This window comes from Procambarus clarkii, chromosome 94 (genome assembly GCF_040958095.1).
Source record: "Procambarus clarkii isolate CNS0578487 chromosome 94, FALCON_Pclarkii_2.0, whole genome shotgun sequence".
In the NCBI taxonomy this organism is placed as follows: domain Eukaryota; kingdom Metazoa; phylum Arthropoda; class Malacostraca; order Decapoda; family Cambaridae; genus Procambarus; species Procambarus clarkii.
In genome coordinates, this window is record NC_091243.1 from 13,600,338 (window position 1) to 13,624,385 (window position 24,048).

Consider the following 24,048-nt stretch of genomic DNA (forward strand, 5'->3'; position numbering starts at 1 on the left):
AATTAAGTTTGCAAAGCATTTCTTAGTGGCCTTTGGTTCAGAAGACTCGTTCCTCAAACTCTGAGATATTTGTAAGAGTGTTCACCGGAGCGACTCCTGTACAGTAGCGGTCATAGAGCTCCTCTCTTCATGCCAACACCTCGCGGTAAGGAGAGGTATCAACTTGTTCACTTTGTGTATTTACCTTACAAGAATCCTCAGGATAAAAGTTCGTAAAACGTACCTTGTCAACCTCCTGCTCTTATCTCTTAATTGTGGATTATTTTCTCGTCGACATAAATCTCGTTGAAACAAAGTAGAATATATGATTACTCTGTTCGTGACTCTCATCCCTCACCAATGGTAACTTTAATAACCACATAACAACGGCTGCCTGCTGGACTTAATCATCAGTACCGCAGTCTTCATCCTAATTAACACAGACACCGGGTCAATTGGTCATTTCCTTGCCCGTATCTCGCTGCCTCCTTCTCGTCCTGGTGATGTTAACAACATTGAAGCATTAGTCTAAAAGATCCTCTTTCCTTCATACTTCATGTGACAGCTTTATATTTTGTCCGATAAAAATCTATAAAATTAAAACGTTCCATTATCATTATATGTATGTTTTGTTTGTTCTGCTTGACGTATTATTGACTCAGTGGTCGTAACTGCCCTGTTTTTTCGTCAAATTGTTCCACTTAGGAACACATTTTGTGGTGGACACGACCCCTGAATTAATCTATATTTGCGGTAACTGTTTTGGTGATGATCTCTGACTACCAAGGTCTGCAAGCTGGTCATGGTCTCTCTTGTTAATGTTGGCAAGTGTACCTTGTCATCCATACATTGTTGATGAACCTCTGACCCATTGTTACTGTGTTACTTGTACAAGTGGTGAACCTCACCATAACTGTACAGGTGGTTAACCTCACCATAACTGTACAGGTGGTTAACCTCACCATAACTGTACAGGTGGTGAACCTCACCATAACTGTACAAGTGGTGAACCTCACCATAACTGTACAAGTGGTGAACCTCACCATAACTGTACAGGTGGTTAACCTCACCATAACTGTACAGGTGGTGAACCTCACCATAACTGTACAGGTGGTGAACCTCACCATAACTGTACAGGTGGTTAACCTCACCATAACTGTACAGGTGGTGAACCTCACCATAACTGTACAGGTGGTGAACCTCACCATAACTGTACAAGTGGTGAACCTCACCATAACTGTACAGGTGGTGAACCTCACCATAACTGTACAGGTGGTGAACCTCACTATAACTGTACAGGTGGTGAACCTCACCATAACTGTACAGGTGGTGAACCTCACCATAACTACACTATTACTTATCCTTCCGAACAGTTTGGCTCTCATCAGCGCCTCAATGTCTGGCTCCTCTTTAAACCTCAAACAAGAAGACTGTGAAGCTCGGTCACTATATGTATAGTGACACTGTACACAACACATTAATAATTGATCAGCGTTATCAATAATTTTGTTATTTACTTTCTTCGTCATTGTTTCAATTTTTAATATAACTTTTTAAGCCTTTTAATTATCAGTTCGAGTACCTTGTGGACCATCTTTCAGTCTGAATATTTGGTAGAATTGTTTCTTTCATTTGTGTTCGTATTTTCCAGCTGGTTTGTGTATATTCACCTTTTGTACTTATTAGAGTTGAGTTTCAGCTCCTGGGTCCCAACATGTAACTTACAGTCAACTGTAGTACTTATTTCTTAACGCTTTGTGTTCTATCATATGTGAGTTTGAATCCATTTATAGAGTTTGCCACAAATGTGTGTGTATACTCACCTAATTGTGCTTCTGGGGGTCGAGCTTCGGCTTTTTGGTCCCGCCTCTCAACCGTCAATCTAGTGATTTACTGGTATATGAGCCCATTGGACTTTATCATATTTACATATGGAATTGTGTATGGAGTCAGCCTCCGCCACATCACTTCCTAGTGCATTCCATTTATTAACTACTCTGATACTGGAAAAGTTCTTTCTAACGTCTCTGTGGCTCATTTGGGTACTCAACTTCCACCTGTGTCCCCCTTTTCCAGCTTAGTCCTGTGCTTGACAAGGTACGGGCTCCATGCTGTGGCCGCATACTCCAGGATTGGTCTTACATATGTGGTATACAAGGTTCTGAGTGATTCCTTACACAGGTTCCTGAAGGTAGTTCTGATGTTAGCCAGCCACGCAAGTGTGTGTGTGTGTGTGTGTGTGTGTGTGTGTGTGTGTGTGTGTGTGTGTGTGTGTGTGTGTGTGTGTGTGTGTTTAACAAACTAGTGAACGTGAGCCAGGAGGAGAATGTGGAGTGGTGGTGTGGTACCGTCCCCCTCTCTCGCCTTCCTCTCAAACACACACACTTGCACACCTTACACCCGGAAGCAAGAGGGGAGCAGAGTAGGCAAGGGGAGGAGGGATGGGGGAAGGGTGATCAGATAGGGGAGGGGATGGCAGGGAGAGGAAGTAGTAGCATGTTGAGGAAGGGATAGAGTCAACTACTCCAGTGATAATTATATCAACAGGCGCCCTGTTATACACACGCACACACACACACACACACACACACACACACACACACACACACACACACACACACACACACACACACACACACACACACACACACACAAAGATGCGAGAAATAAGTACACGTCAATAAGGAGAGAGGCAGAGAGGAACTTTGAGAACGGTATAGCAGACAAATGTAAGTAGGTCCAGGCCTTTTCTATAAATTCATGAAAAGTAAGCTGTAGGTAAAGTATAATATTTAGAGGTTGAAAATGGAAGATTGATTCGTGGAAAATGAAAAGGAAATGTGTGAAACATTAAACGAAGAGTTCCAAAGTGTGTTTGTACAAAATTAAATCTTCAGAGAACCAGACACAATAAGAATTCTAGAGAACAACATAGAGTACATAGAGGTATCTAGAGACGAAGTGAAAAAAATGCTCAAGGAGCTAAGTAAGAACAAAGCAGTTGGTCCAGATGGAGTTTCACCATGGGTTCTGAGAGAATGTGCACCTGAGCTCAGCATTCCACTTCAACTGATTTTTCAGACATCCTTGTGTACAGGAGTCGTAGCAGATGTGTGTAAAAAGGCTGAACATAGTTCCAATCTACCTGAACATAGTTCCAATCTACCTGAACATAGTTCCAATCTACCTGAACATAGTTCCAATCTACCTGAACATAGTTCCAATCTACCTGAACATAGTTCCAATCTACAAAAGTGGAAGCCGGGAGGCCCCCCCCCCCTGAATGACAAGCGTAACAAGTCAAAATATTGGAAAAAATAAAACCAAATTGGTAGACCACCTGGAGAGAAACGATATAAATCCGACAGACAGTATGGTTTTCGATCTGGAAGATCTTGTGTATCGAATTTATTCAGTTTCTATGATCGAGCCAGAGAGATTTTACATGAAAGAGATGGTTGGGTTGACTGCATCTATCTGGACCTAAAAAAGACTTTTTAAAAGATAAAAGATAAGGCCTAAAAAAGCTGTAATTAAACTCTTAAATGAGAATAGAAATGAGAACATTTCTTTTTTCTATGTGAATGGGATCGAGAAGCCGATGAGATGGTACACCAAAGTAAACTTGTTAGAGAAGTGTGAAGAGCAAAGGAGGGAACATGGTCCTGAAAATTGTGCATACCAACATAGATGGGGTAAGGGGAAAAAAATACTGGAGTTAAATGATATAATACAGCTTAAGATGCCAGACATTATCGCACTAGCAGAGACAAGACTGGAGGATAAGAGTTTAAATAAGGTGGTATTCCCGCGGGACAATGCTGTCTGGAGATGCAACATATAAATTAGAAAAGGTGGAGGTGTTGTAATCCTGGTGAAGGAACGACTAAAGGCCAGAGAATTGATACTTGACAACCCTCGAGAAGTGGACATAATGGCGCTGGAGATTTGCAGTTAGAATGATAAACTAATAATCATTACTGTATACAGTCCACCAGCCATGTCATGGATCTCTTTCCATGAGATCACGCTGACACGCTGCGTGACACTCTGCGTGACACGCTGCGTGACACAGCACCCGCGGCCTCACCTAGCATCACCGGAACATTCTGCGCCGCCGCCACCACCGTCACACCGCTCGCGCCGGGTCACGGGGCAGCTTCACGGCTACGGCAAGTGCTCCGTCACTATTGAGCCCTCACGTGTTCTCCCCCCCCCCCATCCCTACTGGGCACCTGGAGGGCGTTTTCATGTGTTCTCTCCGCCCTACTGGACCCTTGGAGGGCGCTCTCTTCCCTCCCGGGCTCCTGGAGGGCGTTCTCTCCCCGCCTGGGCTCCTAAAACTCGCCCGTGAGTGCAGATGTCACTTATCATGAGGAAGTAGAGAGGTTGGAGTAGATGAGGAGAGGATGCTTGGAGTAGATGAGGAGAGGAGGCTTGGAGTAGACTGTAGGGAGGATGGCTGGGAGGCCACGTTGGCACATTACACACCGCCAGAACAAGGTGTTAGACCTCCCTCAGCCGGAGTAACAGATCCCTTACCTCATCGCTGTATTTATTGCCAATAAAACACTTACCACTGAGAGTCCGGAGTGTTGGAGAGGTTCACACCACACCGCTGCTCACTTCACTAACGTTCCCCACAATTGAGGATCTCGCCCTGATGCTCCTCTTCACCTCAACGTCTAACACACCACACTCACAATCATCCACACACTCACAATCATCCACACACTCATAATCATCCACACACTCACAATCATCCACACACTCACAATCATCCACACACTCATAATCATCCACACACTCACACTCATCCACACACACACTCATCCACACACTCACAATCATCAACACACTCACACTCATCCACACACTCACAATCATCCACACACACTCATCCACACACTCACAATCATCAACACACTCACAATCATCCACACACTCACAATCATCCACACACTCACAATCATCCACACACTCACAATCATCCACACACTCACAGTCATCCACACACTCACAATCATCCACACACTCACAATCATCCACACACTCACAATCATCCACACACTCACAATCATCCACACACAATCATCCACACACTCACAATCATCCACACACTCACAATCATCCACACACTCACAATCATCCACACACTCACAATCATCCACACACTCACAATCATCCACACACTCACAATCATCCACACACTCACAATCATCCACGCACTCACAATCATCCACGCACTTACAATCATCCACACACTTACAATCATCCACACACTCACAATCATCCACACACTCACAATCATCCACACACTCACAATCATCCACACACTCACAATCATCCACACACTCACAATCATCCACGCACTCACAATCATCCACGCACTTACAATCATCCACACACTTACAATCATCCACACACTCACAATCATCCACACACTCACAATCATCCACACACTCACAATCATCCACACACTCACAATCATCCAAACACTCACAATCATCCACACACTCACAATCATCCACACACTCACAATCATCCACACTCACAATCATCCACACTCACAATCATCCACACACTCACAATCATCCACACTCACAATCATCCACACACTCACAATCATCCACACACTCACAATCATCCACGCACTCACAATCATCCACGCACTTACAATCATCCACACACTCACAATCATCCACACACTCACAATCATCCACACACTCACAATCATCCACACACTCACAATCATCCACACACTCACAATCATCCACACTCACAATCATCCACACACTCACAATCATCCACGCACTCACAATCATCCACACACTCACAATCATCCACACACTCACAATCATCCACACACTCACAATCATCCACACACTCACACTCATCCACACACTCACACTCATCCACACACTCACACTCATCCACACACTCACAATCATCCACACACTCACAATCATCCACACACTCACAATCATCCACACTCACAATCATCCAAAACTCACAATCATCCACACACTCACACTCATCCACACACTCACAATCATCCACACACTCACAATCATCCACACACTCACACTCATCCACACACTCACAATCATCCACACACTCACAATCATCCACACACTCACAATCATCCACACACTCACAATCATCCACACACTCACAATCATCCACACACTCACAATCATCCACACACTTACAATCATCCACACACTCACAATCATCCACACACTCACAATCATCCACACACTCACAATCATCCACACACTCACAATCATCCACACACTCACAATCATCCACACACTCACAATCATCCACACACTCACAATCATCCACACACTCACACTCATCCACACACTCACAATCATCCACACACTCACACTCATCCACACACTCACAATCATCCACACACTCACAATCATCCACACACTCACACTCATCCACACACTCACAATCATCCACACACTCACAATCATCCACACACTCACAATCATCCACACACTCACAATCATCCACACACTCACAATCATCCACACACTCACAATCATCCACACACTCACACTCATCCACACACTCACAATCATCCACACACTCACAATCATCCACACACTCACAATCATCCACACACTCACAATCATCCACACACTCACAATCATCCACACACTCACAATCATCCACACACTCACAATCATCCACACACTCACAATCATCCACACACTCACAATCATCCACACACTCACAATCATCTCGCGTTTTAAGGTAAACAAAAATATAAACAAAAGAGCATAAAGCTGGGTCAGAAAGTACTCACCTAGTTGTGCTTGCGGGGGTTGAGCTTCGACTCTTTGGTCCCGCCTCTCAACCATAAATCAACTGGTGTACAGGTTCCCGAGCCTGTTGGGCTCTATCATATCTACATTTGAAACTATATAGAGTCAGCCTCCACCACATCACTTCCTAAAGCATTCCATATGTTAACTACTCTGACACTAAAACTGCGAACACACTTTAGATCATTAATTGATACGTAAGCAACCCGTGAGTCCTCCTAGTAACACGTCGCATTTTGACGTATACTTCAGCTAAGGCCAAAAAACTGTCGTACAAGAATATGGAAGCGGCTCACGAAATTGACACTGGCTGGTTTTCTGTTCGTGGGCCCTCTGGTAGGTTAGGATAGGGCACTTTAGTACCACGGTTTCTTGACGCTGCCGCTCTTTAATTATAGTTGACAGTTATTTACTGATATTTATCGGTAATATTCCTAAACTTGTTTTCAATTTGAGGTGTATAGAGAAGAACACATCAAAATTGATCAAAATGGCTCTCACTAACCTGGAGTCCGGCGTCCGAGGCTCTACACCTCACTCTCCACATGACGACGGCTCTACACCTCACTCTCCACATGACGACGGCTCTACACCTCACTCTCCACATGACGACGGCTCTACACCTCACTCTCCACATGACGACGGCTCTACACCTCACTCTCCACATGACGACGGCTCTACACCTCACCCTCAGCACCTTCAAGTGGTCTGGAGTAAGACCTTGAGAGACAGTGTAGGCCGGGTACACTCGCAACACCTCGCCCGACCCGCTGCTCCTCTAGACGACATAGTGTACAAATTAATCAATTAAAAACTTGACTCATAAATTAGTAGTTCAACTTTCATTGGAAAGTTTACATAGACACAACAATATATTAATTACACAAGTCACAGTAACAGACTAGCAAGTAGACATTGTCATTACCAGAAACTTTATTGCTAACAACTTATACCAATCATGTTGGTGAGACTAAACAGGTATAGCAATCTAAATAAAAACTTACATCTTAGGCATTAAGTGAGTCACATTTAGCTAGTAATTAGATATCTATTTGTAGATATATTTTATATAATTATATTAGATTACAGCATGTTGTAAAGAGCCCGTCCTCAGACATAATACATTACCATGAGAAGAATAACCACCGGGATAGTTATCTAGATATTTGTGATGGTCTGAGAGCATATTACGGCTCCAGTAATAGTCTACATGTAAACTGGCAAGTGAACTTTTGTTGTAATCAGAGAATATTCTCAATTTATAACTTTATTGTATTATAAATCGGCGATTTAAAATATAAAAAGTATATGCGGAAAAGTTTCCTTTGAATATTTTGGTCTTCTGTAAACAGAATTATCGGGTACACTCAAATAGATTTCGAATTCCATATTTCATATTATCGTCAATAATTCACCGTATTAATGTAACCAAACGTAACCTAACCTAAGCTAACCAAACCTTAACCAAAAGATAAGACTTGTACTGCAGTAGGAAGTGACGTGGTGAAGGCAGATGCCATACACAGCTTTATATGTAGATATGATAGAACCCAACAAACTCTGGAACCTACAACCCAGTTGATTAAGAGTTGAGAGTCGGGACCTAAGAACCGTCGTTCATCCCCGCAAATACAACTAAGAACATAACAAAGGCAACTGCAGAAGGCCTATTGGCCCATACGAGGCAGCTCCTATCTATAACCAGCCAATCCCACTCATATACATGTCCAACCCGCGCCTGAAACAATCGAGGGACCCCACCTCCTAGGCGAGTACAAGTAGGTAAGTGACAAGCGTCAGTGTGGTGTCAGCCGACACCACACTGACCTTCATCGGCAGTATTGCGGCGGCGTACACTGAACACTACAGTAACCAACCCGTCAAGATTGGTTGGTGGAGCACACCTCTCAGCCGCCGAGTGTGTGAGCTGCCGCCCAAAACCAGCACAAGACGAACGAATTTCATTTGACGAGGTTGTCGAGTGTGTCGGTGAGACGAGCATGACCTCCTCACAGTGTCGGCTCTCACACCGTCTAGTCGGGAACCAGTCACGGACTATAAGACTTTGCAGATATTTCCTAAACTGCCTGACTGTAATACAGCTGGTACAACAACCCCGGGGGACCAGGTCGGCCGAGCGGACAGCACGCTGGACTTGTGATCCTGTGGTCCTGGGTTCGATCCCAGGCGCCGGCGAGAAACAATGGGCAGAGTTTCTTTCACCCTATGCCCCTGTTACCTAGCAGTAAAATGGGTACCTGGGTGTTAGTCAGCTGTCACGGGTTGCTTCCTGGGGGTGGAGGCCTGGTCGAGGACCGGGCCGCGGGGGACACTAAAAAGCCCCGAAATCATCTCAAGAAAACTTCAAGATAACCCCAGAACACTCACACACCCCTGACACGGCCGCTAGGGTTCAGCAGCTGCTTGGCTACACTGGCGTGAGCTGGTGCACCGGTCCTGCAGGGAGGAGTGACACGCACTCTTAACAGTCGCGCGTGCTCACTACTGCCTCGCAAATTCTGTTTGATCATATTGGTAGCGAGGTTCGACCCCCGAGTAAAACCGTGTCCGGGTGATCGTCTACTGTCACCTGACAACTTCGCTCTCGTCTATAGCAATTAATGCAAAATATATGTGTAAGTGAATGTGTAAATCATTAACATAAAACGTCAGTGGATGGTTCAATATTCTATTGAGATGTTATGTTAAGGAAAATAAGCTTTATATACAAGTTTAACGAGAATAAAGTTCATTCCCCGAACTTGCTATCGTGAAAAATTTAATCTGGGATCTTTTACAGTTGTACATTTACACGTTTCCTTAACATATAACGTTGATGAAGGGTCAAGAATGTTGCACAATTCTTGCGGTATAAAACTTGATTACGTACATTATGTAAATGAACTGTATACTTCTTATTGCAGAGACGGAAGTTACTCTTACAAGGTGATCAGCGCCACCTTTCATGGCCAGAGTCACGGGTTAATACCTGCATTGTTGTTGTTGTTTTAGATTCAGCTACTGGGAACAACAGTTGCAAGTAGCACGGGCTATGGTGATTCCGTAGTGATATCTGGAGTGGAAGATGATGGTAGAGAGGCTCCTTGCTCCTCCTTCCCCTCTATGGCTCCTCCCTCACCACCTCTCCTCTCTACCTCCTCCCTCACTACAGCCAGCACGCACGCACTACAGCTTGGTTGAATGCATGCATACATACACACTGTACGCATGCATTGTAGACTGCACGCACGTTCTACAGATATCACGCTTTACAGACTGCGCACACACGTGTGTGGATCATGCGTATGCACTGTAAAATGCACGCATTTTTCAGTGCATACGCATGCACTACAGATGACCTACATGCACGCCAGATAGTGCACACGCACTACAGAGGATGCTCATCGACCTTCTCTTATATTCACTATTCTTCATTAAGGCGCTCCGACAACCGCACGGTAAGGTTATCGAAGTTGGGGATGACAGAGTTTTCTCTTATTTTTACATAATAGTACGTTTTCTTTGGTGCCGCGCGCACTTGCCGGAAAGTTGACGCGCAGCACAAGTGACGCAGCGCAGTTATTGCTGTACTTCTGAGGTACGGTATATAAGAAGTACAGTGACCTGTGAGAGTTTATATTTAATTTTCTTTCACGCTGTGTTTATCAACCAACACATTTACCAGTTACGGTTGAGTACTAATGGATAAAACTTTATAACAAGAATGTGTGAAATTTGTCTACAAAATGTACCCTTAAAAATGCATTGAAATTATTTGTATTTATCAATAGTGTGTGTATTTACTATTTATGCCTGCCGTATCGTGCGTTTAGCTCTTGGACCCCGCTTTTCTAACCGTCAGTTGTCTACTGTAGACTCTCCTATTTTTCATCTATTATATCTCAACCTGTCCTCTGGGAGGAAATCCGCTCAAGGAATAGTTTGGGAACAACTACATAATTAGTGCTATTATCTACTCTATCCATGGCTAGGTTAGCTTAAGGTTACTTTAGGTTAAGGTTTGGTTAGGTTAGGTTTCATTTACATTTGGTTATGTTAATGTATTAATGACGATAATGAAATGTGGAATTCGAAAACTATTTCAGTGTGCTCGAGCATTCCGTTTAAAGAAAGACAAATTCTTAAAAAAATAAAGGTTCTCAGCATGCACTTTTTAGATTTTAAATCTATGATTGATAATACAAATAACGTTATAACTTGAGAATAATTTCTGTTTACCTGAAGTTACCTGAGGGCCAATAACGCTCCCGTGGCCTCCACGAAGCCACTGGAGTGTTATTGTATGTCATCCTATACTATAGTATGTCATCCTATACTATAGTATGTCATCCTATACTATAGTATGTCATCCTATACTATAGTATGTCATCCTATACTATAGTATGTCATCCTATACTATAGTATGTCATCCTATACTATAGTATGTCATCCTATACTATAGTATGTCATCCTATACTATAGTATGTCATCCTATACTATAGTATGTCATCCTATACTATAGTATGTCATCCTATACTATAGTATGTCATCCTATACTATAGTATGCCATCCAATACTATGTCATCCTATACTATAGTATGCCATCCAATACAGTACAAAGTTCTATCTAATTGTTTAGAACGGTAATCTTTGTACTATAGAGCACATAATTACAAAAACTACTATCTAAACAGGAGAATGGGTTGCAATAATACAAGTTCTTATAGGGAATTCAAATTTATATGAAACATTCACAAACAAAAATATAATAAACAGGGCTCTAGCATAATGTGGATAAGACACAATTGTCAGTGGTATAAGGGTAACACAAGACTGAATTTATATCGAAGAGAGCTCATCTTATATGGTCATGTTATACTCAGTGTGTAGTGATATTGATGCAATTCAAATTTTATGTGTCGGCAAAATACTAAATTTAATGTAATCATTCTAATGACTCTTCAGTAAAACCTCAATCATTTGAAATCATGTGATATAACATCATGCAGCCATGAGGTTCTTAAGTGATGTACTCAAAGCCTACTGTTGCATCAGCCAATATTGAATGTTACATAATCTAACCTTATGATTGCATCATAATCGATCCCGGCGCCCGGGATCGAACTCTGGACCACAGGATCATAAGTCTAGCGTGCTGTCCGCTCGGCCGACCGGCTCCCTTTAATTTCCTTTAATTTCTAGCATCATCTAGTTATTGACACACTATATAACGTTCACATAGTCTCCGTTACCTGCATAAATATGGATGAACCTAAACATGTAATAATAATCGGATATTGATTTACAAAAATGTTTGTTCTGATTTGCAATCTGGGGCCTCCCAACACTTAAATGGTGTAACTGGGGTCTACCCGGGCACCCAGGGTGCCCCAGCAAGTGTGATTCATACTTCTGAGTAATAAATAATTGTCTCCTTGCACCAACTACTCATAAATATCTACTAAAGTAAAATATATTATATCTTTCAGAGTCACAGCTCACACACGACTTGATAATGGTCTTGGACGGGCAGAAAAACGTCGTCGTTTCTCCATCTTCTGATGTGCAGTTTAGTCAACAGTTATTTTTATATTATACATAACTCATAAACACACAAAAGAATTATTTAGCAAGTGAATACTAATTACCATGTTCCGTGGGATGCCCAGACAATGACCACGCACCAGCCCGTTCTTGCACACCAACAACTGACGCACAACCTAACAGTAGGCTTTACATCTCCCAGAGAGAGACGCAACTGACGCACAACCTAACAGTAGGCTTTACATCTCCCAGAGAGAGACACAACTGACGCACAACCTAACAGTAGGCTTTACATCTCCCAGAGAGACACAACTGACGCACAACCTAACAGTAGGCTTTACATCTCCCAGAGAGAGACGCAACTGACGCATAAGCTAACAGTAGGCTTTACATCTCCCAGAGAGAGAGAGAGACAACTGACGCACAACCTAACAGTAGGCTTTACATCTCCCAGAGAGAGAGAGAGACAACTGACGCACAAGCTAACAGTAGGCTTTACATCTCCCAGAGAGAGACACGACTGACGCACAACCTAACAGTAGGGTTATATCTTCCTGGGAAAATTGTGGGAGCCATTCAAATGCCTTTTTGCCATAAGAGAAAGTTATAGTTGTTCTAACTCGTTTCTTGGGCGAGAAAAAACGTCAAGCTGGCAAGGGCTGAGAGAGAAAGAGAGAAAAGGAGTGGCTGAATGAATGGGAGTGGCTGAGCGAGAGTGGCTGGGTGAGAGGGAGTGGATGGGTGAGAAGTAGTTGAGTGAACTGAGTGAGAGGGAGTGGCTGAGTAGAATGATAGAAATGGTAGCTGGTGTTGGAGAATCTAACGGTTTATAATCATACGAACTTAGCCCGACATTGACCCTTGTAGCGTTGCAATAATTGTATTTAATTATCAGATGTTGGAGCTTATATCAACAGTCACATGTCCAGCCTCTTCCCACGATGTGAAGTGCGTCTAATTTAGAGTGCTTTACTTAACCATGAATGTATTAACCTAGACCAGCCTACCTAATCTATCGAGGCTGATGCCTATAGACGTTATTTCGGTATCGTCCATATTTAGAAAGAATAGTTAGAAATATGTTTCATCCGCTCGAAAATGTATACGAAACATGGCATACATTCCACCATAAATTAGATACATTTAAGTGAGCAATAACTGGGTGGTGTCTGGAGGAGCCGGCCATCTGGTGGTGGGGGTGGCAAGCCCGCGGGTCAGTTACACTCTGGCACAAGGCTTGACTGTTGGCACCCAATAGTCCGTCGGTGCTTTATTTTATTAGCAGAGAGGCGATTCTTCATTCCGGCGGCTCTCGTTAGTCTGGGGAAGTGATAATACGTGGTTTGACCCAAACCTCGCTACCTAGGAGGACGCTCTCTCCTCAACAGCTACGGAAGTTGAACCACATAAGTTTGGCATCGAGAGACGTTCACCAGGAGTGTATGTGTGGGTTGAGTCAGATAGTGTTGTGAATCCCTGCAAGGTCGTGGGTTTACGATGGTCCGGGTAACGAGGTAGGAGATAAGATATTGCTATTCCTGTTAAGGAGCACCCAGAGAGAAGGAGTGTCCAGTTCACTGTGGCCTTTTCACAACGTACGCGGTTTGTCAGTCTCGATCGTCGGGATCCTGGTGCTCAATTCTCAGCTGATGTTTCCTTTCTGGCGTCTGAACGAGGCCTCTTCTCTCCCCTTGCCCTTCACGTGTTCTGTCCAACCTTTTCCCTGTACCAGGTATTGTCCAGTCGCAGCCTAGCTCACTCCTGTCCCTCTCCCGCCCCTCGATGTACTAATATTCTCGCTCAGCCAGACTGGGCGTGGCTGGCTGCCCCGCCCCCTGCCGCTTCTGCGGTCAGACCTCATAAGATGTCTTTGTGTTTACATCTTTAGCAAAGATACTTAGCAAGGTCCTTGGCTTCGCAGGCAGCGACCATATCAGGTGGAAGGAAAGGGAAAGATAACAAAACTGGTAAACAGATAAAAGAAAATTGCGTATAAATGTCAGTTTTTAGTTTAGGGCTTTTATTATGCACCCCATACCCATCTTGTGGGCGGTAGTTGAAAGAGTTAGAGAGACATATAATGGGCTCAGGGCTGAAGCCACAATTCATTTAGTTAAGCAAGTTACAATCTGCCAGAAAAGAGAATATGACTGACCGATAGACAAAGCAGAGAGCGATATATCCTCAAGTATGTCGAGGCTCACTTATTGCCACCAAGCGGACTCTTCCCCACCGCCATACTTAACCTTCTCATTAACTATCACGTTGCCAACCTCTTCATCTTAACCTTTATTTACCTCTTGCCTTTATTTAAGTCCTCGCTAAACTCAGTCTCATAGGCTAGCCACACACACTATACGCGACATGACATATACACATTACCACCATTATAGCAGCTTCGTATGACTCATTCATCCGGCTAGTTTCCATAACCTCTATAAAAAGGAATAAGTAAAGCATAGAGAAGCTGTTCGCTACCTGACGGTGAATCACTTCCACAAGAGGTCGCGCTAAAGTGCCTCAATTCTCACCTGTCGAAATATAAACTAACATTTCCTTTTTATGACTTTAATTTTAAGCAGGCATGAAACCCTATCTTTACTCATGATGCATCTGATAGTTGTAAATATTATCATTTGCTATTAAAATCCTCAAAATGTCGAGGAGAAAGGAATGTAAGTGTTTGGCAAACTTTTGACTGTTAAGTCAGTGCATAACACTTATAGCTTAACGCATACTTTAAAAATGATTTTACTTACACAAATGTTGAGTGAAAATGTAGAAATATTGCGAAGAAAATATATATGATAATGTTCGTCACCTGTGCCAATTATTGTCCAGTCGCAGCCTAGCTCACTCCTACCCCCCGCCCCTCTCTCTACTAATATTCTCGCTCAGCCAGATTGGGCGTGGCTTTGGGCTGGCTGCCCCGCCCCCTGCCGCTTCTGCGGTCAGACCTCATGTCTTTGTATAAGGCGTCAACTGGTCCCACTGATGATGCCTTGTCAATGGCTGCTGCAATTTTGCGCTCTGAACACTTGTAAACTCTGAGGAGTCGCACTTTCACTTTGTAGGTCATGTTCTCTGGCAACGCCTCAATGGCTGGGATTGTCAGGAGAACCTGGAATGGTTTGCTGGCAGCTGTGATAATTGAATTAGCCCAAATGTCATAATACAAATTGAAAATTACATCCAAGGAGTAAATAAATAAAACCAATCCTAGGCCTAATATATACTATCTTAGGCTTAATGGCCTATATATATATATATATATATATATATATATATATATATATATATATATATATATATATAATACCCATTAAGCTCAAGGGGCCGAAGCTCAACCCCCATTAGCACAACAAGGTGAGTACAATCTATCGCTCGAGGAAATACATAGTGCATAACTAATGTGTACTCACCTATTCTTCCTTACCTATTTTTGCCTTCATAATCGAGCTTTAGCTCTTGGACCCTGTTTTCTAGCTGTCGGTTGTCACTACAAGGATTCGATCCTTACCAATTTCACTATCATATCTACTTTATAAATTATGAATGGAGTTCATTTCTACATCCTGCAGCTCCTTTAGTTCATTCCATTTTCCCACTAATCTTTCCATAAAAGAAACTTAATATCTCAATGACTCATCTGTTTCTCAAACTTCCATCCATGCCCTTTTATTCTATTAATACTGTATTCATTGTAAACATTTTTTCTTTTCCCACTCTGCAAATCCCGTTAAGTATTTTATGTTTTATTTTTTATACAATTTTATAAAATATTTTTCTTTGTTAAAATGTTTATAAAATTATTTTATAGCATACTGGAGGGCCAGGTCCCAAATCTACACAGTAAAATAACAACATACTGGAGTGAACGATATGGAAGAAAATGCAGAATAGAACCAGTGAAGAGCAGAGGTGCCATAGGCACAATCAGAGAACACTGTATAAACATCAGAGGTCCGCGGTTGTTCAACACCCTCCCAGCAAGCATAAGAAATATTGCCGGAACAACCGTGGACATCTTCAAAAGAACAGGTGCATCAGATGGAAAAACTGCCCATTTATTTCTGGTCCGGCCGGGAAACAAACTCAGACCCTTAGGACTACCATCCCCGAGCGCTGTCTACTCGGCCGCAAGACCCTGATATGTGAGTGTGAGTGCGTGCGGGCATGTGTGAGTGCGTGTGTATGGGCGTGGGTGCGTGCATACGTGTATATATTTGGCAGCGTCTTTGAAAAACTTAATTAAATATTTTATATTGTGGTGTTTATCTGGTAGGGTTGCCTCGCTGAGACAGACAGACACATCCGTTATATGGATGATAAGTTGGTGTGTAGCGGCACTTCACACCCACCCTAGACCCCCACTCGCCCACAACGTTAATCAATGCCACCTTTATAACCACCTGGATATTATATAATAATAATTGCATTTATGAACAATTAAAAACTGAAATAAAACAAAAAAAACAAACTGATACAAAATAAATACAAAGAATAAACTACCTAAAAGTTGTATTTGCGGCGAGGCAGTAAAAACACATTTGAGTTTCTTATAGTCATGGAGTTGTCATTAACATAATAGCGAGACGGCGTTATAAACACCGCTATCAGTAATGGCACCACCAATAATAATAATTAACATGAGAGGGGCGAGAGGCCGCCATCAAGAGATAAGAGACAGATAAGAGCACAAGCCTCTCTCTTCACACCTCCCCCCCCCTCCCGCTCCTCCTACACTTTATGACAGTTTATACCGCACCTCCTTAACTACCCTCATTATTGGCTCCTTAACTACCATCATTATTGGCTCCTTAACTACCCTCGTTTTTGGTTGTTTTAGATTTAGCTACACAGAGCAAAATGTGTATGTAGCACGGACTATGGTGAGCCCGTAATTGAGTTCGGTTATTTGGGATAACATTGTTACTCTAATATTTGGGTCAAAGTTTTAAATGGAGGTGGGGTTTCCTCTCTTTTCCCTGTTTCTTTTCCGCTTCTGTTTAAGTGCACTGGTTTTAGTCTTGTTTTAATAACATTATCTTGGTGGCGGATGTAGGTGCAGAATGTTCACTAGTGAGTCCCATTCATCAACGGCTTTTCTAATCATTGTAGTCGCTGTGGAATGTGCATCTAATGTCACACCGTCAGTGGAAGACGGGGCCAAGACGGAGGAGTGAGACACCGTTATGTATTACCGTCAGAATATTATACCAAGGAATAATTAGATAACAACCCGTTCTCGCACTTGCTTTCTGTCAATATTGGCTTATTTAATAAGTACATATGTGACATACTAATTGACTGTAAATATTTTAGTTTACCTTGAAAAGCTTCATAGAAAACACCGACCTCACCTAACCTTCTTAGTATGGTAAGATAAGCATCTTATTGCTTCTTATTTACAATTATTACTTAACCTATCAACGGTATAGGTTAAGTAATAATTGTAATTAAGAAGCAATAAGATTCTTATCTTAACATACTAAGAAGGTTAGGTGAGGTCGGTGTTTTCAATGAAGCTTTTTAAGGTAAACTAAAATATTTACAGTCAATTAGTATGTCACATATGCACTTATTAAATAAGCCAATATTGACTATAAGCAAGTGCGAGAACGGGTTGCATAAAGATGCACCTGTTCTGGCAGCTGCTGCCTCCACCCCCACATTTACAGTTTTCATAATTAGTGAAGTAAGCTCCTTGGTCCTTGAAGGAAAAGTCAAGTACATGGCATTAATTATATAGTTATTTTTGTGATATTAATTATTATATGGCTTAGAGAATCACTGATAATAGGCCCAAGACAAAGTAAACTGAATCTTATATATTCTCTCATAACGAAATACACTGAAATGTTAACTGAAACTTTAATATGGAATTTATTAATAAAAATCAATTATACCCTATTCTAAAATAGCCTAATAGGTATTAGGGTATTTGTTGATGGTGTGGTGTCAACCTAATAGTGTGGTGTCCCACACCTTGCTCGACACACACACTGAGTTGTGCAAGTTCTCCCACTAAACTTGCTGTGAAACCCCGCCCCTACGCCCCCTAACTACGCCTCCGACCATTCAAGGACGAATCACAAGGCCTAGGTCCCGCTGGGCGTGGCCTAGAGGGTCACCCATTGCTCACGGGGCCATTAATGGCTGGTGCTGTGTGGTCACTGGACGTAATTGTCCGCTATGACACCTAACCTCACTACACATAGCCTTGCTACACATATCCTCATTAGGTGTAGTGAGGCTATGTGTAACCTCACTACACATAGCCTTGCTACACATATCCTCATTAGGTGTAGTGAGGCTATGTGTAGCCTCACTACACATAGCCTTGCTACACATATCCTCATTAGGTGCAGTAAGGCTATGTGTAACCTCACTACACATACATAGCCTTGCTACACATATCCTCATTAGGTGTAGTGAGGCTATGTGTAGCCTCACTACACATAGCCTTGCTACACATATCCTCATTAGGTGCAGTAAGGCTATGTGTAACCTCACTACACATATCCTCATTAGGTGCAGTAAGGCTATGTGTAGCCTCACTACACATATCCTCATTAGGTGCTATGTGTAACCTCACTACACATAGCCTTGCTACACATATCCTCATTAGGTGTAGTGAGGCATGTGTAACCTCACTACACATAGCCTTGCTACACATATCCTCATTAGGTGTAGTGAGGCATGTGTAGCCTCACTACACATAGCCATGCTACACACAGCCTCACTAAACATAGCCTCACTACACACATCCTCACTAGGTGTAGCGAGGCATATGTAGCCTCACTACACGCCAGCCCATCCTCCTGTTTCAGTAGTCCTTATAGTAACGACGAGGACTATAGTACATATATCGACCTATAACACAGTTATAAAGTAGAAATCGGTACTACTGAATTTGGACAAACTAGAAAAGATTTTCTATGTTGCAGAGACAAACTCAACTAGCTTAACTTTCCTCGGCCTAACACACGATATCTCAGGCCTAATATAGTACATATGTGTGCTATAATAGGCCTAGGAATTGATGTTGATTTTTTTAGCTTCATTTTTTCGGACTATAACTGAACAATACCAAAGACTACTATTTAGTTGCTTAGTACGTCAATCTTTGTACTATGGTGCACATAGTTACAAAAACTATTATCTTAACCGGAGGATAGGTTGCCTACCCACACTAGTACTGGACTACCTACTGGTAGCTTCAGTACTAGTAGTGTAACTAGTGTTACCACACCTCACTACACCTCACCTCACTACACTTAACTACACTACACCTCACTACACCACACTACACTACACCTCACTACACTACACCTCACTACACCACACTACACTACACTACACCTCACTACACCACACTACACTACACCTCACTACACTACACCTCACTACACTACACCTCACTACACCACACTACACTACACCTCACTACACCTCACTACACTACATCTCACTACACCACACTACACTACACCTCACTACACCGCACCTCACTACACCTCACCTCACTACACCTCACTACACTACACCACACTACACTACACCTCACTACACTATACCACACCTCGCCACACTACACCACACCTCGCTACACTACACCACACCTCACTACACTACACCTCACTACACCACACCTCACTACACTACACCTCACTACACTACACCACACCTCGCTACACTACACCTCACTACACTACACCTCACTACACCGCACCTCACTACACCTAGCATCACAACAACTGTGTCAACACGGCGCCCTGCACGCCGGCCTCCTCCCGCCCCACCACCGTCAACAGTATTATCAGAGAGAGTGAATAATCGCACCCACTGGAACAACACAGTAGCCACACCCACTGGAACAACACAGTAGCCACACCCACTGGAACACAGTAGTCACACCCACTGGAACACAGTAGCCACACCCACTGGAACACAGTAGCCACACCCACTGGAACAACACAGTAGCCACACCCACTGGAACAACACAGTAGCCACACCCACTGGAACAACACAGTAGACACACCCAGTGGAACAACACAGTAGCCACACCCACTGGAACAACACAGTAGCCACACCCACTGGAACAACACAGTAGCCACACCCACTGGAACAACACAGTTGCCACACCCACTGGAACAACACAGTAGCCACACCCACTGGAACAACACAGTAGCCACACCCACTGGAACAACACAGTAGCCACACCCACTGGAACAACACAGTAGTCACACCCACTGGAACAACACAGTAGCCACACCCACTGGAACAACACAGTATCCACACCCACTGGAACAACACAGTATCCACACCCACTGGAACAACACAGAAGCCACACCCACTGGAACAACACAGTAGCCACACCCACTGGAACAACACAGTAGTCACACCCACTGGAACAGCACAGTATCCACACCCACTGGAACAACACAGTATCCACACCCACTGGAACAACACAGTAGTCACACCCACTGGAACAACACAGTAGCCACACCCACTGGAACAACACAGTAGCCACACCCACTGGAACAACACAGTAGCCACACCCACTGGAACAACACAGTATCCACACCCACTGGAACAACACAGTATCCACACCCACTGGAACAACACAGTAGCCACACCCACTGGAACAACACAGTAGCCACACCCACTGGAACAACACAGTAGCCACACCCACTGGAACAACACAGTAGCCACACCCACTGGAACAACACAGTAGCCACACCCACTGGAACAACACAGTAGCCACACCCACTGGAACAACACAGTAGCCACACCCACTGGAACAACACAGTATCCACACCCACTGGAACAACACAGTAGCCACACCTGGAACAACACAGTAGCCACACCCACTGGAACAACACAGTATCCACACCCACTGGAACAACACAGTAGTCACACCCACTGGAACAACACAGTATCCACACCCACTGGAACAACACAGTAGCCACACCCACTGGAACAACACAGTAGCCACACCCACTGGAACAACACAGTAGCCACACCCACTGGAACAACACAGTAGCCACACCCACTGGAACAACACAGTAGCCACACCCACTGGAACAACACAGTAGTCACACCCACTGGAACAACACAGTAGCCACACCTGGAACAACACAGTAGCCACACCCACTGGAACAACACAGTATCCACACCCACTGGAACAACACAGTAGTCACACCCACTGGAACAACACAGTAGCCACACCCACTGGAACAACACAGTAGCCACACCTGGAACAACACAGTAGCCACACCCACTGGAACAACACAGTATCCACACCCACTGGAACAACACAGTAGTCACACCCACTGGAACAACACAGTAGCCACACCCACTGGAACAACACAGTAGCCACACCCACTGGAACAACACAGTAGCCACACCCACTGGAACAACACAGTAGCCACACCCACTGGAACAACACAGTAGCCACACCCACTGGAACAACACAGTAGCCACACCCACTGGAACAACACAGTAGCCACACCCACTGGAACAACACAGTAGTCACACCCACTGGAACAACACAGTAGCCACACCCACTGGAACAACACAGTAGCCACACCCACTGGAACAACACGGTAGCCACACCCACTGTAGCAACACAGTAGCCACACCCACTGGAACAGCACAGTAGCCACACCCACTGGAACAACACAGTAGCCACACCCACTGTAGCAACACAGTAGTCACACCCACTGGAACAGCACAGTAGCCACACCCACTGGAACAGCACAGTAGCCACACCCACTGGAACAGCACAGTAGCCACACCCACTGGAACAACACAGTAGCCACACCCACTGGAACAGCACAGTAGCCACACCCACTGGAACAACACAGTAGCCACACCCACTGGAACAACACAGTAGCCACACCCACTGGAACAACACAGTAGCCACACCCACTGGAACAACACAGTAGACACACCCACTGGAACAACACAGTAGCCACACCCACTGGAACAACACAGTAGCCACACCCACTGGAACAACACAGTAGCCACACCCACTGGAACAACACAGTAGCCACACCCACTGGAACAGCACAGTAGCCACACCCACTGGAACAACACAGTAGCCACACCCACTGGAACAACACAGTAGCCACACCCACTGGAACAACACAGTAGACACACCCACTGGAACAACATACCAGCAGCAGCAGCAGGTGAAATACCAGTTTAATTATTATTATTATTCTCCTACTACAGGCCTGGTCGAGGACCGGGCCGCGGGGACACTAAGCCCCGAAATCATCTCAAGGTAACTTCAAGGTAAGGTAATAGTAGTACTGTTATCTCTCCTGCTACTGTAGTTGTTATCTCTCCTGCTACTGTAGTTATTTCTCCTGCTACTGTTGTTATTTCTCCCGCTACTGTTGTTATCTCTCCCGCTACTGTAGTTGTTATCTCTCCCGCTACTGTAGTTGTTATTTCTCCCGCTACTGTAGTTGTTATCTCTCCCGCTACTGTAGTTGTTATCTCTCCCGCTACTGTAGTTGTTATCTCTCCCGCTACTGTAGTTGTTATCTCTCCCGCTACTGTAGTTGTTATCTCTCCTGCTACTGTTGTTGTTATCTCTCCCGCTACTGTTGTTATCTCTCCCGCTACTGTAGTTGTTGTTATATAAATAAAACTAGTGAATATGAGTACAAGAGGTCTAGCGAAGAAGATGAGTACAAGAGGTCTAGTGAAGATGATGAGTACAAGAGGTCTAGCGAAGAAGATGAGTACAAGAGGTCTAGTGAAGATGAGTACAAGAGGTCTAGTGAAGATGATGAGTACAAGAGGTCTAGCGAAGAAGATGAGTACAAGAGGTCTAGTGAAGAAGATGAGTACAAGAGGTCTAGTGAAGAAGATGAGTACAAGAGGTCTAGCGAAGAAGATGAGTACAAGAGGTCTAGTGAAGAAGATGAGTACAAGAGGTCTAGTGAAGAAGATGAGTACAAGAGGTCTAGTGAAGAAGATGAGTACAAGAGGTCTAGCGAAGAAGATGAGTACAAGAGGTCTAGTGAAGAAGATGAGTACAAGAGGTCTAGTGAAGAAGATGAGTACAAGAGGTCTAGTGAAGATGAGTACAAGAGGTCTAGTGAAGAAGATGAGTACAAGAGGTCTAGTGAAGATGATGAGTACAAGAGGTCTAGTGAAGAAGATGAGTACAAGAGGTCTAGTGAAGATGATGAGTACAAGAGGTCTAGTGAAGATGATGAGTACAAGAGGTCTAGTGAAGAAGATGAGTACAAGAGGTCTAGTGAAGAAGATGAGTACAAGAGGTCTAGTGAAGATGATGAGTACAAGAGGTCTAGTGAAGAAGATGAGTACAAGAGGTCTAGTGAAGAAGATGAGTACAAGAGGTCTAGTGAAGAAGATGAGTACAAGAGGTCTAGTGAAGAAGATGAGTACAAGAGGTCTAGTGAAGATGATGAGTAGTGAAGAGGTCGAGGTGAGAGGATGATGGTGGTGAGCTGTCGGGTTATCAAGGGCACTCCGGGCCAGTGGTGACGCGCCGTGTAAAAACATCCCTGCCTGAGTTACGGCCATGGTAAACATAACCTTTCCACCCTCCATTCGTCCAAGTTCTCAATAACATTCGGAACAGTTGGCCGCACGATACTTTAAATAAACAGTCGCTAGCGGAATCGGGCGGGAACTG

General features: G+C 43.8%; 1 protein-coding gene across 1 annotated transcript; it reads left to right on the forward strand.

The window, feature by feature from the left end:
- Positions 1–7,311: 7,311 nt before the first annotated feature.
- LOC138360052 (uncharacterized) lies at positions 7,312–23,825 on the forward strand. Its single transcript, XM_069319987.1, has 4 exons — positions 7,312–7,534; positions 10,176–10,279; positions 13,732–13,871; positions 23,036–23,825. Exons 1-4 carry the CDS (start codon positions 7,312–7,314, stop codon positions 23,823–23,825), a joined length of 1,257 nt encoding a protein of 418 aa, XP_069176088.1.
- Positions 23,826–24,048: the final 223 nt, after the last annotated feature.